Source organism: Bos mutus, chromosome 26 (genome assembly GCF_027580195.1).
Source record: "Bos mutus isolate GX-2022 chromosome 26, NWIPB_WYAK_1.1, whole genome shotgun sequence".
Classification (NCBI taxonomy): Eukaryota; Metazoa; Chordata; class Mammalia; order Artiodactyla; family Bovidae; genus Bos; species Bos mutus.
The window spans coordinates 41754325-41767295 of NC_091642.1; the positions used below are offsets into that span (position 1 = coordinate 41754325).

The 12971-nt window shown below is 32.9% G+C and overlaps 1 protein-coding gene across 1 annotated transcript in view; it reads right to left on the bottom strand.

The window, feature by feature from the left end:
• Positions 1 to 822: 822 nt before the first annotated feature.
• Positions 823 to 12971, bottom strand: part of PTEN (phosphatase and tensin homolog) — a 100374-nt gene continuing 88225 nt past the window's right edge. The window contains exons 6-8 of the mRNA XM_070363759.1: positions 9352 to 9518; positions 6771 to 6995; positions 823 to 4311 (exon numbers count right to left, since the gene is read on the bottom strand). Coding sequence (XP_070219860.1) covers positions 4126 to 4311; positions 6771 to 6995; positions 9352 to 9518 — 578 coding nt within the window. The 3' untranslated portion in view covers positions 823 to 4125. The remainder of the gene's footprint in view (positions 4312 to 6770; positions 6996 to 9351; positions 9519 to 12971) is intronic.

The window sequence follows — 12971 nt, forward strand, 5'->3', positions numbered from 1 at the left end:
TCTTAGACTCCAGGATGGTTTTCATCCATACTTAAGGTATCTAAAAAGAAAAAAAATGTGTGTACTCACACACACACACACTTTTCATACTTTATATATTATTCACTTTTTCAAAGTTAGAGAAAATGTAAACTTGAAATAACATTAAATTGTTACATAAATGATCTGCTTTAACATTTGTATAAGCTACACTTTCACTTATTACCTTACTATGCTTTGTGAAAGGATATGCCTTACTTAGTTTTTGCGCTCTTAAAAATATGAGAAATAGTAAGATTAAGTTCAGGAACACGAAGTCTTTAGACTATTGTGGAATATCAATTTTTAAAGAGCGTAAGTCACAATGAACAGATGAAGCTTCCCATGTTGATGGCGTATTACAGAATCAAAGAATGGAAAAGCCACAAAATTGAAATCTGAGATATCAAATCCATTCTGGGCAATTATCTTCAGACACCCCACTTAGTAGAATATATATATATATAGATATATGCATGATTTTTCAAAAATCGTGAACATTTTGGGATTAGCGTATTATTTAATATGTGCAATTTAAATTGTGCTTGAAACAATTTACTAAGTATTAGACTAAGATCCTAAAAAAGCTAAATGCCTCTCAAACATGAGTAGATTGGTACTCTACTCCCAAACTGATAAGGGCCCATGTTTTTATGTAACTGCAGGCGTTGAAGGACAGCAGGGGGTTAAAAAAAAACCTTACAAAAAACTTATTAATTACATTTGGCTGCCCATCATTAAAATGTCAATGAACCTAAGCAATTTAAATTATTAATATTCTCATTTAATAAAACACCCACACAATGACAAGAATGAGACTTTAATCAGTTTTAAGTGGAGTTTATAACACTAAGAGATAAAGGGCTGTTAACAAACACAATAACAAATGGACATCTGATTGGTAGGAGGCATTATCCTGTACACATCGTATTTTTTGTGTATCCTCAGTGCATAGCATTTACACACAGAGCCACTGCTGCACAGCACAAGAGTATCTGAAGAGGCTGAATCAGAGTAAGGCTGTTGAACAGACTGAAATTTTTTAGTATATATATTCTATATGAAAACAGATTGAACTTTTGAACTGGCAGGGTAGAAGGCAACTCTGCCAAACACTGCAGTTAAAGCCCCCACTTTAGTGCACAGTTCCACCCCTTCCATCTGCATGCATGACACATTAACAGTATTTAAAGGTAAACGAGGCACTTTGTGGCAACCACAGCCATCGTTATGAACATATTGCACAAATTTTCTAGAACTAAACATTAACTTGTACCCTACTTTTATTTTTTAAAGCTGAAACATTTGATGCTGCCGGTAAACTCCACTCAAGTTTATAACCTGTGCCACAGTGAAAAATGGTGATGCTATTTACTCAACTACCCTTTAATAATAATGGCAGAAAAATGTTCAAGAGGAGCTACAGAGGACTTGGGATGGTACAGGGCCCCAGTTGTAAGCTTTCTTAAAAGTGATGCCTTCAAGTAACTTCAGACAAGTAAGCGGCTGCACATCCAAAAAGTCTAAGAAAACATTCCAGAAACTCAAAGAGATTTACCTACAGAATGCATTTCAGGCTAATCATGAATACTGTCATAAATAAAGTTTTAATTAGGACTCGGAAACCTTTCAGTCATAGCAATTCTTGTCAAATTCTATGGGCATGGTAACTGAAAAAAGGAGAGTAGTATGTATAATATATATTTATATATATATAATATATATAATGCCATTTTTCCATTTCCAATGACTACACCATAAAATGTAAGCAAGGCTTCTCAAAAACATCGAAACATTCAAAATCAAAACCCTCATTCAGACCTTCACATTCCAAAGGAAAAATAATAACAGTGCAAAAGCCCATTATAATGTCATTATTTATGACCTGGCCCTCCATGTTACATATTGGAACAATACAAGTTATGCTTTAATATACTGTGCCCAAAACTATAACAAACAACAGTATTAATAACTATCTTCAAAACACAAATAGTTGATTTTCATTTTAGTCAACAGTTTTCAGCTTTTATGAAAGACAAGGTGAGATAAATTTCAATGATAAGGGCTGAGGAATAGGTGTCTCTAACCTTACCAATTTAACTTATGAGCAGTCAATCAATTCTCTACATATCAGTGTTTAAATATAAATGTGTAAATACTAACCGCTTTGTTAAAAAATTTTAAAACCTTATTTTTTGAATGAAACTGACGAGGTATGGAAAACATGTCAAGATTATTTACTAAAGAATATTTTAGATGAAGTTCTGCCTAATCTATTTACCATCAAACTCTATAAATGCTGCTCTAGTAGGTCCTATGCAATCTGTATTTGTAAATTAACTAGGTCAGACCACAGCTAGTGAACAATTTCAGCACCAATAAGTTATTGAAAATGAGATTTTACACCAATAAGAAATAAATTGGCTGGATAGTCAAATGTTTCAAGGTCAAGGTGTAATTTGAAAGATATCAAATTTCTGGGAAAAAAATGATTTTTAATCATATCTTCACATTAACTTTACAATAGTAGTTGTACTCTGCTTAAAATCATATGCAGTCTGGGCATATCAAATATATGATATTTAAGAAGTGAAACTGAAGCCCTAATCCTAACTCTAGCACTATGAAAAATGATTCAACACTGCACATTTAAAAAAATCTATTCTTTCAATAGCAAATTGATAAAAGCATTATGTGGGACAATTTCTACTGAAAAAGTAAATGACTTATTATTTGTGCAGTGTTGAAAATTTACTGCAACTCTAATTTCCTTTTTAACACAAATAACGTCCTTTTAAATATAAACATTATATGTATTCAATATTCAAGTAAAATTCCCTAACAGTTAATGACATTTAAAAAATGTGCAAAACTGCAAAACTCATTGTAATAGAATGTGTAAGGTCAAAAGGGTGGAACGGCTGACATCTATTGGATTGAATAAGTGCATCATAAATTTTTAAAGAAAAAAAAACCGCTTACTGTAGAATCTCAAATTGAAATTTCCTGTGCAGCATTACAAAATATTGTATATTTAATGAGAAAAAAGAAGCTTGTAGGCAGCACATGAAGCATCCACAGCAGGTACATGATTGAAAACTAATAACGTAAGTGTAAGTTGTTGACTGATGTAGGTACTAATAGCATCTGACTTTTAGCACTGGCCTTGATTACACAGGAGATGGAGCAGTCATTACAACTGAGAAAACATATTTAATAAATCATTGTCGATTTTTATAATGTTTCAAGCCCATTCTTTGTTGATAGCCTCCACATTTGTATGGTTAAGTCATTGTTGCTGTGTTTCTTATCTATGACCACATTACTTTTAAATCCCTTCATTTGTGGATTCTGAAGATGTTGTGGAAGGTTCATTCCTGTACCCCAATACAGATTCACTCCCTCTAGCTGCCTTTTCTAGCACCAATATGCTTAAAAAAAATAAAATGCACAAATAACAAGCAGTGACAGCGGCCAATTCCTCAAACGTCCAGATTAATAACTGTAGCATGCTAAAGAAAGGTGCGTGTAAATAGCTGGAGATGGTATATGGTCCAGAGTCCAGCACACAACAAATGCCTTTCTGAGCATTCCCTCCATTCCCCTAACCCGAATACATGCATTAGAATGTAGCAAAACCTTTTAGAAACTCCTCTTAGCCAACTGCAAACTTATCTGTTGCCACAAGTGCAAAGGGGTAGGATGTGAACCTGTGTATCACAAAGCTCTTTAGCCACTTCAGTTGGTGACAGAACACAAAATGAGAAATTCCTACGTATACACATCAGTCTGTCTCCACTTTTTATAAAACTGGAATAAAATGGGAAAGTGCCATCTTTATTCATCCTAATTGAATTTTAAATGTCCTTTTGACACAAAAAGGTATATACATGACACTACACAATCTTTTTTCAACTGGACAACAAGTGTCAAAACCCTGTGGATGTATAGGGTAAAACAAGATTGGTCAGGAAAAGAGAATTGTTCCTATAACTGGTAATCTGACACAATGTCCTATTGCCATTAAAAAAAAAAAAAAAAGGTCCATTTTCAGTTTATTCAAGTTTGTTTTCATGGTGTTTTATCCCTCTTGATAAAAAAAAAAAATCAGACTTTTGTAATTTGTGTATGCTGATCTTCATCAAAAGGTTCATTCTCTGGATCAGAGTCAGTGGTGTCAGAATATCTATAATGATCAGGTTCATTGTCACTAACATCTGGTGTTACAGAAGTTGAACTGCTAGCCTCTGGATTTGATGACTCCTCTACTGTTTTTGTGAAGTACAGCTTCACCTAGAGAAAGAAGAGAAAGTGTAAATGAAAAATCAATAAATCTGACCACCCTCAAAGATACATATCTTCATCAGATTCATTTTCAAGTACTATGACATATATAATCTTTAAAGAGCCTTTTAAATGACATTCTCAAGATTTCCTACATTTTCTTTCTTGGTATACACTGAAAAGAAACTGGGATGTTAATATACTACGTGTTTTTTTAAATAAGCATAAACTACAGGCATTAATGAAATAATTCTACAAAAGAAATGTACTGATTTCAACAGTCCACATAATATTTTTTCAATCACAAAATTCAACTCACAAAGAGTTGAGTTTCAAAAGAATATTTCACTTACAGCCTGTCTGAAATTCAACGTATTTTCTAATACAGATAACATTAACAATGATGTTTAGGATTCCATTCGCCCTAAAAACTTCACTGAAAGGGAGTAATAAAAAAGTTAATATCATACAGCGCTCTAAACAGTGAACCAACGACCTTTACAAGCAGAGCTGGAATAACTGTCAAAACAACTCTACAAGATAGGTCTTTCTCTTTTAAAAGAGAGAAAGCTATAGTTCAGAAAGGCTAGGACACTTGCTAAAGGCCACGTATCTAGTAGGCAGTGGATGTGGGATTTAAATTAGATCTGACATCCAATTCTTTGATCAGTCTATTGTATCTACAGCCCTGCCCACATGATCCAAGAGTCATTATGCACTCTTCTTTTTCTTACATTCAATAACCACTCCATCAGGAAAGCCTTTTAGTTCCACCTTCAACTAGTGTCCTAGCTTCACTCTTGCCCTCCTCTAGCCTTCATTTTAAAGGAGAGGACAGAGGAAACTTTTAAAGACAAAAATCAGGTTACATCTTTCCTGTGGAGAACACACTCAATGTATTCACACTTGGACTGATGTGTGTGAGTCAAAATGATTTCTTATCTATTGCTCTTCAAATACACTAAGCTCACTCTTGTCTCAGGGTTTCTACATCTGCTCTTTCCTCTTTTCCCAGATATTTTATAGCTCCCTCATTTCACTTAGGCCTCTAATTAAAGTCAATTTCTTGGAGAGGCCTTCTCTAATCATCCCACTAAAAAATACACCAAGGCCACTCTCTCTCCTATCTCTGCTTTATTTTTCCAAAGCACTTACCATTATATGATGATATATGTGTTTACTGATAACTGCAACAGCTTTATTTGTAATAACAAATATAAAACCTCTTGTAACATTAAAACAAAAAAAATAAAATTAGAGTAAGTCACACTTTAAAAGCTAGGAACTGAGGAAAATGTAGACAGAGAAAAGAAAGTAAACAAACTTACAAATTCTAAAAGACACTTCAAAACACTTTAAATATAAGATCTGAAGGCACTTATTAGCTCCATTTTCACTTGAAACAGGTAGCCCCTCTTTATTTTTATTACTACTAGCAATATCCTTAAACTTATAAGATATGATTAAGTTTGCTACATGTTATAAAAATGGAATGAAGAGAGAATTTTAAAAAAGAAAGGAAGAGGGTGTGGCGAAAGGGAGAGAGAAAAATCAGGTACAATACAGAAGAAGAAATGAGAAGAAGAAAAAAATGGCAAACAACCATTAGGGAATGTTCACAAGTCAGATTTTTAACCTGATTTGAATTCTCATCTATAAATATAAACAAAAGTACACAAATACGTGTGACATAGATAAAAGTAAAATGAATCAAATAATTCCGTAACAAGAGGAGGTAGGCAGAGTTTAAAGAAAAGGAAGAAGAGGAGAGGATGACCAGAGAAGGCCTTTCGGAGCACATGAGATTGAAGCGAAGGTTAGGATGTAAGGAGGACAGCCAAGTGAAGGGCAGGGAAAGGCCAAGGGCTGGAGAGAAGGGAGAAGGAAACGAACTGGAAAGACCTGAAGCAACTGAAGAACTGACAAGAGACCATCCTGAATGAACTGCAGGAAGAGAATGTGGCCAGACTAGGTGTAGAAAGTAGTCCCATGCTAAATTATACAGTTTCCTGCAGGTCCCATCAAAAAACCACAGATCTTTAAAAAGTATAAACAAGACTGATACAATCAAGTCATTTTTAAGATCGCTCTAAGGAGTTGAGAACAAAATGGAGAGGGAGAAGGGTAGAAGCAGTGAAAACATTCCATATGAATCATTCCTAAAGGGCTGAGTTCCTTCCCACTTCCTTCTTCACCTATTCTTACTTCATATTCAACTTAAATCCCCTCCCCAACCTATGCCCCGTATTTCACCAAATTGCAAAGAACAGGGTAAGGAAAAGGTAGCCTTTTGACTCTCTGTGCATCCTGGATTTCATTAGAAAGTTTTAGGTTACTGCTACGTGAACAATGCTTATGAATTTACTTAGTTTAAAAATTAACCGTCCAAGTCTTTCACCAGCTATATACCTAGAATAAAACAAACACACAGAGCCACTCATCAACTTGTCAATATGTTTTTAACTGACCTTAAAATTTGGAGAAAAGTATCGGTTGGCCTTGTCTTTATTTGCTTTGTCGAGATCATTTTTTGTTAAAGTGAGTACTAGATATTCCTTGTCATTATCTGCACGCTCTATACTGCAAATACTATCAATTTCTTGATCACATAGACTTCCATTTTCTACTTTTTCTGAGGTTTCCTCTGGTCCTGGTATGAAGAATGTGTTTACCCAAAAGTGAAACATTTTGTCCTTTAAAAAAAAAAAAGCATATTTGAATTTTTTTTTAAAAAACAATGCTAATTTATTCAACATTTGTCCTAGGAAGTGAACACATCATGCCATGTGCTATTTAATATTCCCAACAAAGGTAAACACAAAAACTAATACTGGGCAATCTATGGGTTATCTGTCTATAGCATCTAACTCCCATAGGAAGTTTCCTTTAATTCAAATCTAGACCAAAATGTAGTTCCACAAGTGCTAAAATAAACTTACTTTAATACCTTAAGTAAAATATCTTTTCTAGTCTAATGTTAGTTTTTTAAAGTGTTGAGTTTATATTATATACTAAAAAAATTCAGAAATGGATTTAATTTCCTCTGTGTTTCAACAAGCTATTACAAAATTTACTTTAACAAAAGCTCCTGAAATGTCAGTACAACTTTCCAATGAAGCACTGAAAGGTGTTACGAACTTCAACTTTTCATTGTTACAAAATGCCCACTTTAAAAAAAAAAAAACTTCTTACTAATAACGAGGTCTTGTAAATTAAAACAAAAATCACATCAGAAATTCACTACTTCAAACCTTTCCTGATCAACATAGAAACTGTTCTCTCTTGATTAGTGGAACTGGCCTGTATGCATCATTTGACAATTAATGATGTACAGCCCTGTGACATCTTATCTGGTACCTTAACCTGCCATTTAAACCTTTTATTCTAATTTATCTTCAAGTTTATTTTCCTGGGAAGATGGTAAGAACCTTAAGGAACTTATGTCTTAAATGTTTTTGTATCTTTTAACAGCACCTAGCACAGCAATTTTATAATGTGGTAGAAGTCTTTTTAAAATGTCTTATTAATTTCAATTATTTTAGCAAAGTTACTGAGTTAGTAACTACACACATACTTCACTTAAAGAGTCAGAAGAAAATAAACTAGTAAAATTTAAAACTTCAAAAACTGTGGATTGTGCTAAAGCACTAATGATAGAAAAACTGCTTTGTTTAAAACACACCAAACTCTTACAACATGCAAGGAATATCACATAAAATGGAAATAAATGTAAGGTAATTCAAGATACACAAATTATTATAAATATTTAACTTAACCTTCAATTTTACATGTGTTAATGTAAATTGGAAGAATAAGAATTAGTGCACTCCTAAAAGTATTGAAAATGTGATACAGGTGCTTACTTTTAAAAGCAAAATATAAAATTTTTATGTGTGCTAGTCTTACAATGAATAAAAGAAAAAGTTTACCTTAACTGCAAAACATTTATTAATACCTCTTGGATTATTGAAAAATATATTTTCAAAGTTATGGAGATATACTTAACTTTTATTTATATAGTACACATAGGAAATGGGTTTCTGGTGAAAAAAATCAGTTTTACATCTTGTGATTTTCTAGCTACTTGGATTCTGGATAAAGAAAAATATATTTCTTCTGATAAGCAAAATACAAGTCAAAATTTTTGTAGTAAATGAAGCTTCCTTATTTTCTCTCAACAACAACAATAAAAAGCTAAAATTCAGGAAAAGGAAATCAATCTGACTATGGAGACTGTCTAAAGATTAGTGATACACTACTAGCTGGTATGTTTAGGAGGCAGGAACAATACACACAACCACTGTTTCTGCTCGTTACTATCTAAATATTCTGCACCTTAGGCTCACCTTAAATGTTCACACTTAGTATTTTAAACCAAGACTGTTTTAAAATGAGCTCCTATATTCTCTAAACATAGCTCAGTGAGATGCAAACCTCACTGACTTTCTAAACGTGTATATTTAAATACCACATTTTTTCATTCTTTATTACTTCCTCTTCATATTTATTCCTCGCCTAGCTAAAAATTGAAATACTCAGTAAATCTGAAGAAGCTAAATATAAAATGACCCAGTCTCAACAAACATTAACCAAAATGGGGGAAACAGATTTTATTTTTACAAACAGACCAAAATTTTTTTTCAAACTTGTGCCCCATGCTTACTTCTTGGTTTCATCAATCATCTCTTCTAAAAGGACTGTAACTGATTGAATGGGGTACATATGCAATCTTTAATATTTTTACAGAATTTATCTGCATAACCCAAGTTAAGAAAAATTCATCTCAAATTACAATGTCAGATGGCCTTTTCCTTCTCCTAGGACTATGTACCACTATAATGGCTCACTGATGCCATAGTAAGCAAAGCCTGTGCAGATTTAGTAGAAAACTATTCATGATTTATTAGATGTCAGACAGAAAACACATCTTTTAGTCTCTCCTTTCAGAATGATTTCTGCCCAACTAAATGCTTTAAGCAAAAGATCTGAGGTTACTATTCAAGGTATGGTTATTTTGGATATTTTTCCCAAAAAAAGTAAAGAGCAAACCTTTTTTAGCATCTTGTTCTGTTTGTGGAAGAACTCTACTTTGATGTCACCACACACAGGCAATGGCTGAGGGAACTCAAAGTACATGAACTTGTCTTCCCGTCGTGTGGGTCCTGAATTGGAGGAATATATCTTCACCTTTAGCTGGCAGACCACAAACTGAGGATCTGCATGGTCAAATACATACTAGTATCACTTCACAGGAAATGTCTTTAACTGTCAAAAGCTATTTTGATGATTAGTATTAGCAACAGACACAAAGTAGTAATTTTGCATCTTTAATGCCCCAACTAAAACAAATCAATAGATAGAAAATAACAAACAGGTAGATAGATAGAAATAAATCAGTGGAAATAAACTACAGCAAAATATAATCAATACCAGATTTTCCCTAATTTGTACCGTCAATATGAGGTAACATTAAAAGGAACTTTTAAAACAGGTATTTGCTGCAGTATTTTAAAGTCTGTAACACAGAATAAAAACCACAAAATACCAATCCTTACACATTAAGAAAAAGAAAATATAACCTATAACAAAGTTATAATACATTCCATAAACACAAGTTTCAACAATTATAAAAATATTAACCATATTTCATTTTACCTATAATTCATATTTTATTTTTAAAGGTATATAAAGCCACCACAAGAAACAGGAAGAAAGAGATTTGAAGTGTCTGCAAAGAAATGCAACAGACATCAAGTACAAATTATAGCACAATCTCCCTCTCTTCAAAGCACATTCCAGTTTCATTAACAAGTATTTTGACTTTGGTCCATGTCTGTTTTAAAATAAATGGTAAAAAATAATAATAATAAAAATAAAATAATCTCAAAATACATTGTTTATATTAGCAATGCAATTAAAAGGCAGCTAAGTGTGAAAAGAAAGGCTTATGTGTTTTATTTTTTAAATCTGCTCATAAATACATTTATACTAATGACACTGATGACAGAATTTGGCTTCAAGTTACGAACATTAAGATCCTAGCAGTTAAGAAAGAAAGTAATTAAACTGAGGAGGGAAGAAGTGGGTTTTTAAAGTTTCAAAACATACCAAGATAATTAAGAAATAAAAACATAAGCTTGCATAAAGTAAATGAGAAATACATAAATATATAGACATAAAGTTCTCAGCACCAAAAGACATCATCCTTAAATATGGGGGGGAAAATGTATCACATTCTTTATCAATGTGACCACAACTCTGGACAAGGCAAAAAGCTTATTCAAGCTAAATAAATTTTCCACTATAATAAACACCTACTGGCTCATCTATACAATACTTAATGCAATATCATCAATCACATAATAAATAAACAGTAAGCTTGATAAAAAGCATGAGTGTTTACTGCAATATGGATTTGTGAGACATTGATGAGAAAAAGGAACTCTAAAAAGAGAAATGTTACACTAACAACCTATCAATAATCTTCACTTCCTTGACTAAAGATTCAAAGTACAATGAGCTATTTTACAAGACTTAATTTGACACTGAAAATTTCACTGAGAAGTCCAGCTTGAAGAAGTGAACAAAGTATGATTTTAAAACTGTGATAAAAACCAATCAGGATGAAAATGCCTTGTAATCATATTAATTCAAACTCCACTAATTCAGAATCTGATCATCTTAATCTCAGGAGTTTAAAAAGCAAATTAACTGTGAAATCTGAATTAACAGATTTTAATTAAACTACATCTAAAATGTGCGCCTTCAAGACTTTTAGAATTATATAAATAAATAATCTTATTAGAAATTAGTGTTACTTAGATATTTCCTCAAAAAACTAAGCTAAAGTTTTAATAAGTGAAAAATATTCCCTCAAATCCCTAAAGAAGACAATTTTCTTTAAAGTATGAATTTCACATTTTAGATAGATAAGACCAAACTTAACAGAAGTCCAACATTAGTATGGTTCTTTTGACTAAGACACAACTGATATATATATATATATATGTCTTTGATAGGATAAATGGTGCTCTAATAGAACAGAAATGAAATAAAACTTAGAATTTTTTTTTGGATGGACATATATTGATATACTATGAGAAAAATCACAGTGATCATCTTTTATTAACTTTTTTAACCCTTTTAGATATACAGAAGATAGCAACTTTTTATTTAGAAATATTAAGACAAAAATCAAATAAGAAAAAGGTCGTTAACCCCTGACAACTTTGCAGAAGATACTTTATTTTCACGTTTCGTTTTCTTCACTGATTCCTCTTCCTCCTCCTAAACCGAAACCATTATGAATCCTGTTTGTCTCAGTCCTCACACTATTTTCGTCTGAGCCTTCCCATATTCTCAGTTCAGTCGCTCAGTCGTGTCCGACTCTTTGCAACCCCATGAATCGCAGCACGCCATGCCTCCCTGTTCATCACCAACTCCCGTGAGTTCACTCAAACTCACATCCATCGAGTCGGTGATGCCATCCAGCCATCTCATCCTCTGTCGTCCCCTTCTCCTCCTGCCCCCAAACCCTCCCAGCATCAGAGTCTTTTCCAATGAGTCAACTCTTCCATGAGGTGGCCAAAGTACTGGAGTTTCAGCTTTAGCATCATTCCTTCCAAAGAACACCCAGGACTGATTTCATATTCTAGCCCTATTCCAAATTTATATGAAACGCTTAACTACCATGTCTTGTTCCTGATGCTTCTCAAAATATGACATATCTTTCACATAAGTTCAAATCCATACTTTCAAGTACCAAGTGAATATGTTCATGTAAACGGCTCACCTTTACCTGATTTAAAACATATGTTTAAAACCAAAATATCAACATTCATGTCTCCAAGTCTCAGATTCCCTTTTCTTTCTTCCCTTTTCTGTGACTTATTCACCTGACCAGAGTAAAATATTTAGATATAAATGGCAAAAGAAAAACTAATCATTTGACTGCCCTAGCAAAGCATACCTGGCTTAAAGAAAGTCATGTTAATTCAATTGTTTAAATTTCACTGTTTTTTCTTCCCTCGTGCAATCACTACTTTCTACAAAACTGTACCCAACTACAGCTTAAGCTATGATCACTGACAACTAGTATTTATCAAATCAAGTCTGATATGCCTATCCGGAGTCTTCTAACAGTCAGCCACACATTTTATTCCTATTCTATTCTCCATCTCTATATTTCTTGTCCAGCTCATTTCCTTCTGCTGTGCTTCAATTCAAGCTATTTCCTACTGCCTGTAATTTTCTTTGGTTTAAAGGCCAATCTAAATTGTATGCTTTCTCCAATGTTCAATAAAGATCTGGACTTCCTTCATGAAACTATTTGACAACTCCCCCCAACTTGATTTTTCTGAATATACTATTTGTAATTTACATGTACAACCACACATTTAGTTATATATTACAGCTTCACTAGACAGTATTGAATCATAGTATGTAAACAAAGAACTAGAAAATTAGTAAAGATTAAACAGATCTCAGTAGTAACTTGCTAAGTTTAAACATAATACTGAGAGGTCCAATATACACAGACATATACAACACATAGGTTTAAAGGTAGAGCACAACTGGGAGAATTAACAGATGTTTGCTAGAGACCAATACGGAAAAAAAAAAATAGAGTAGATAAAATTACTGAACTAAATGTTTATTTCTGTAATATT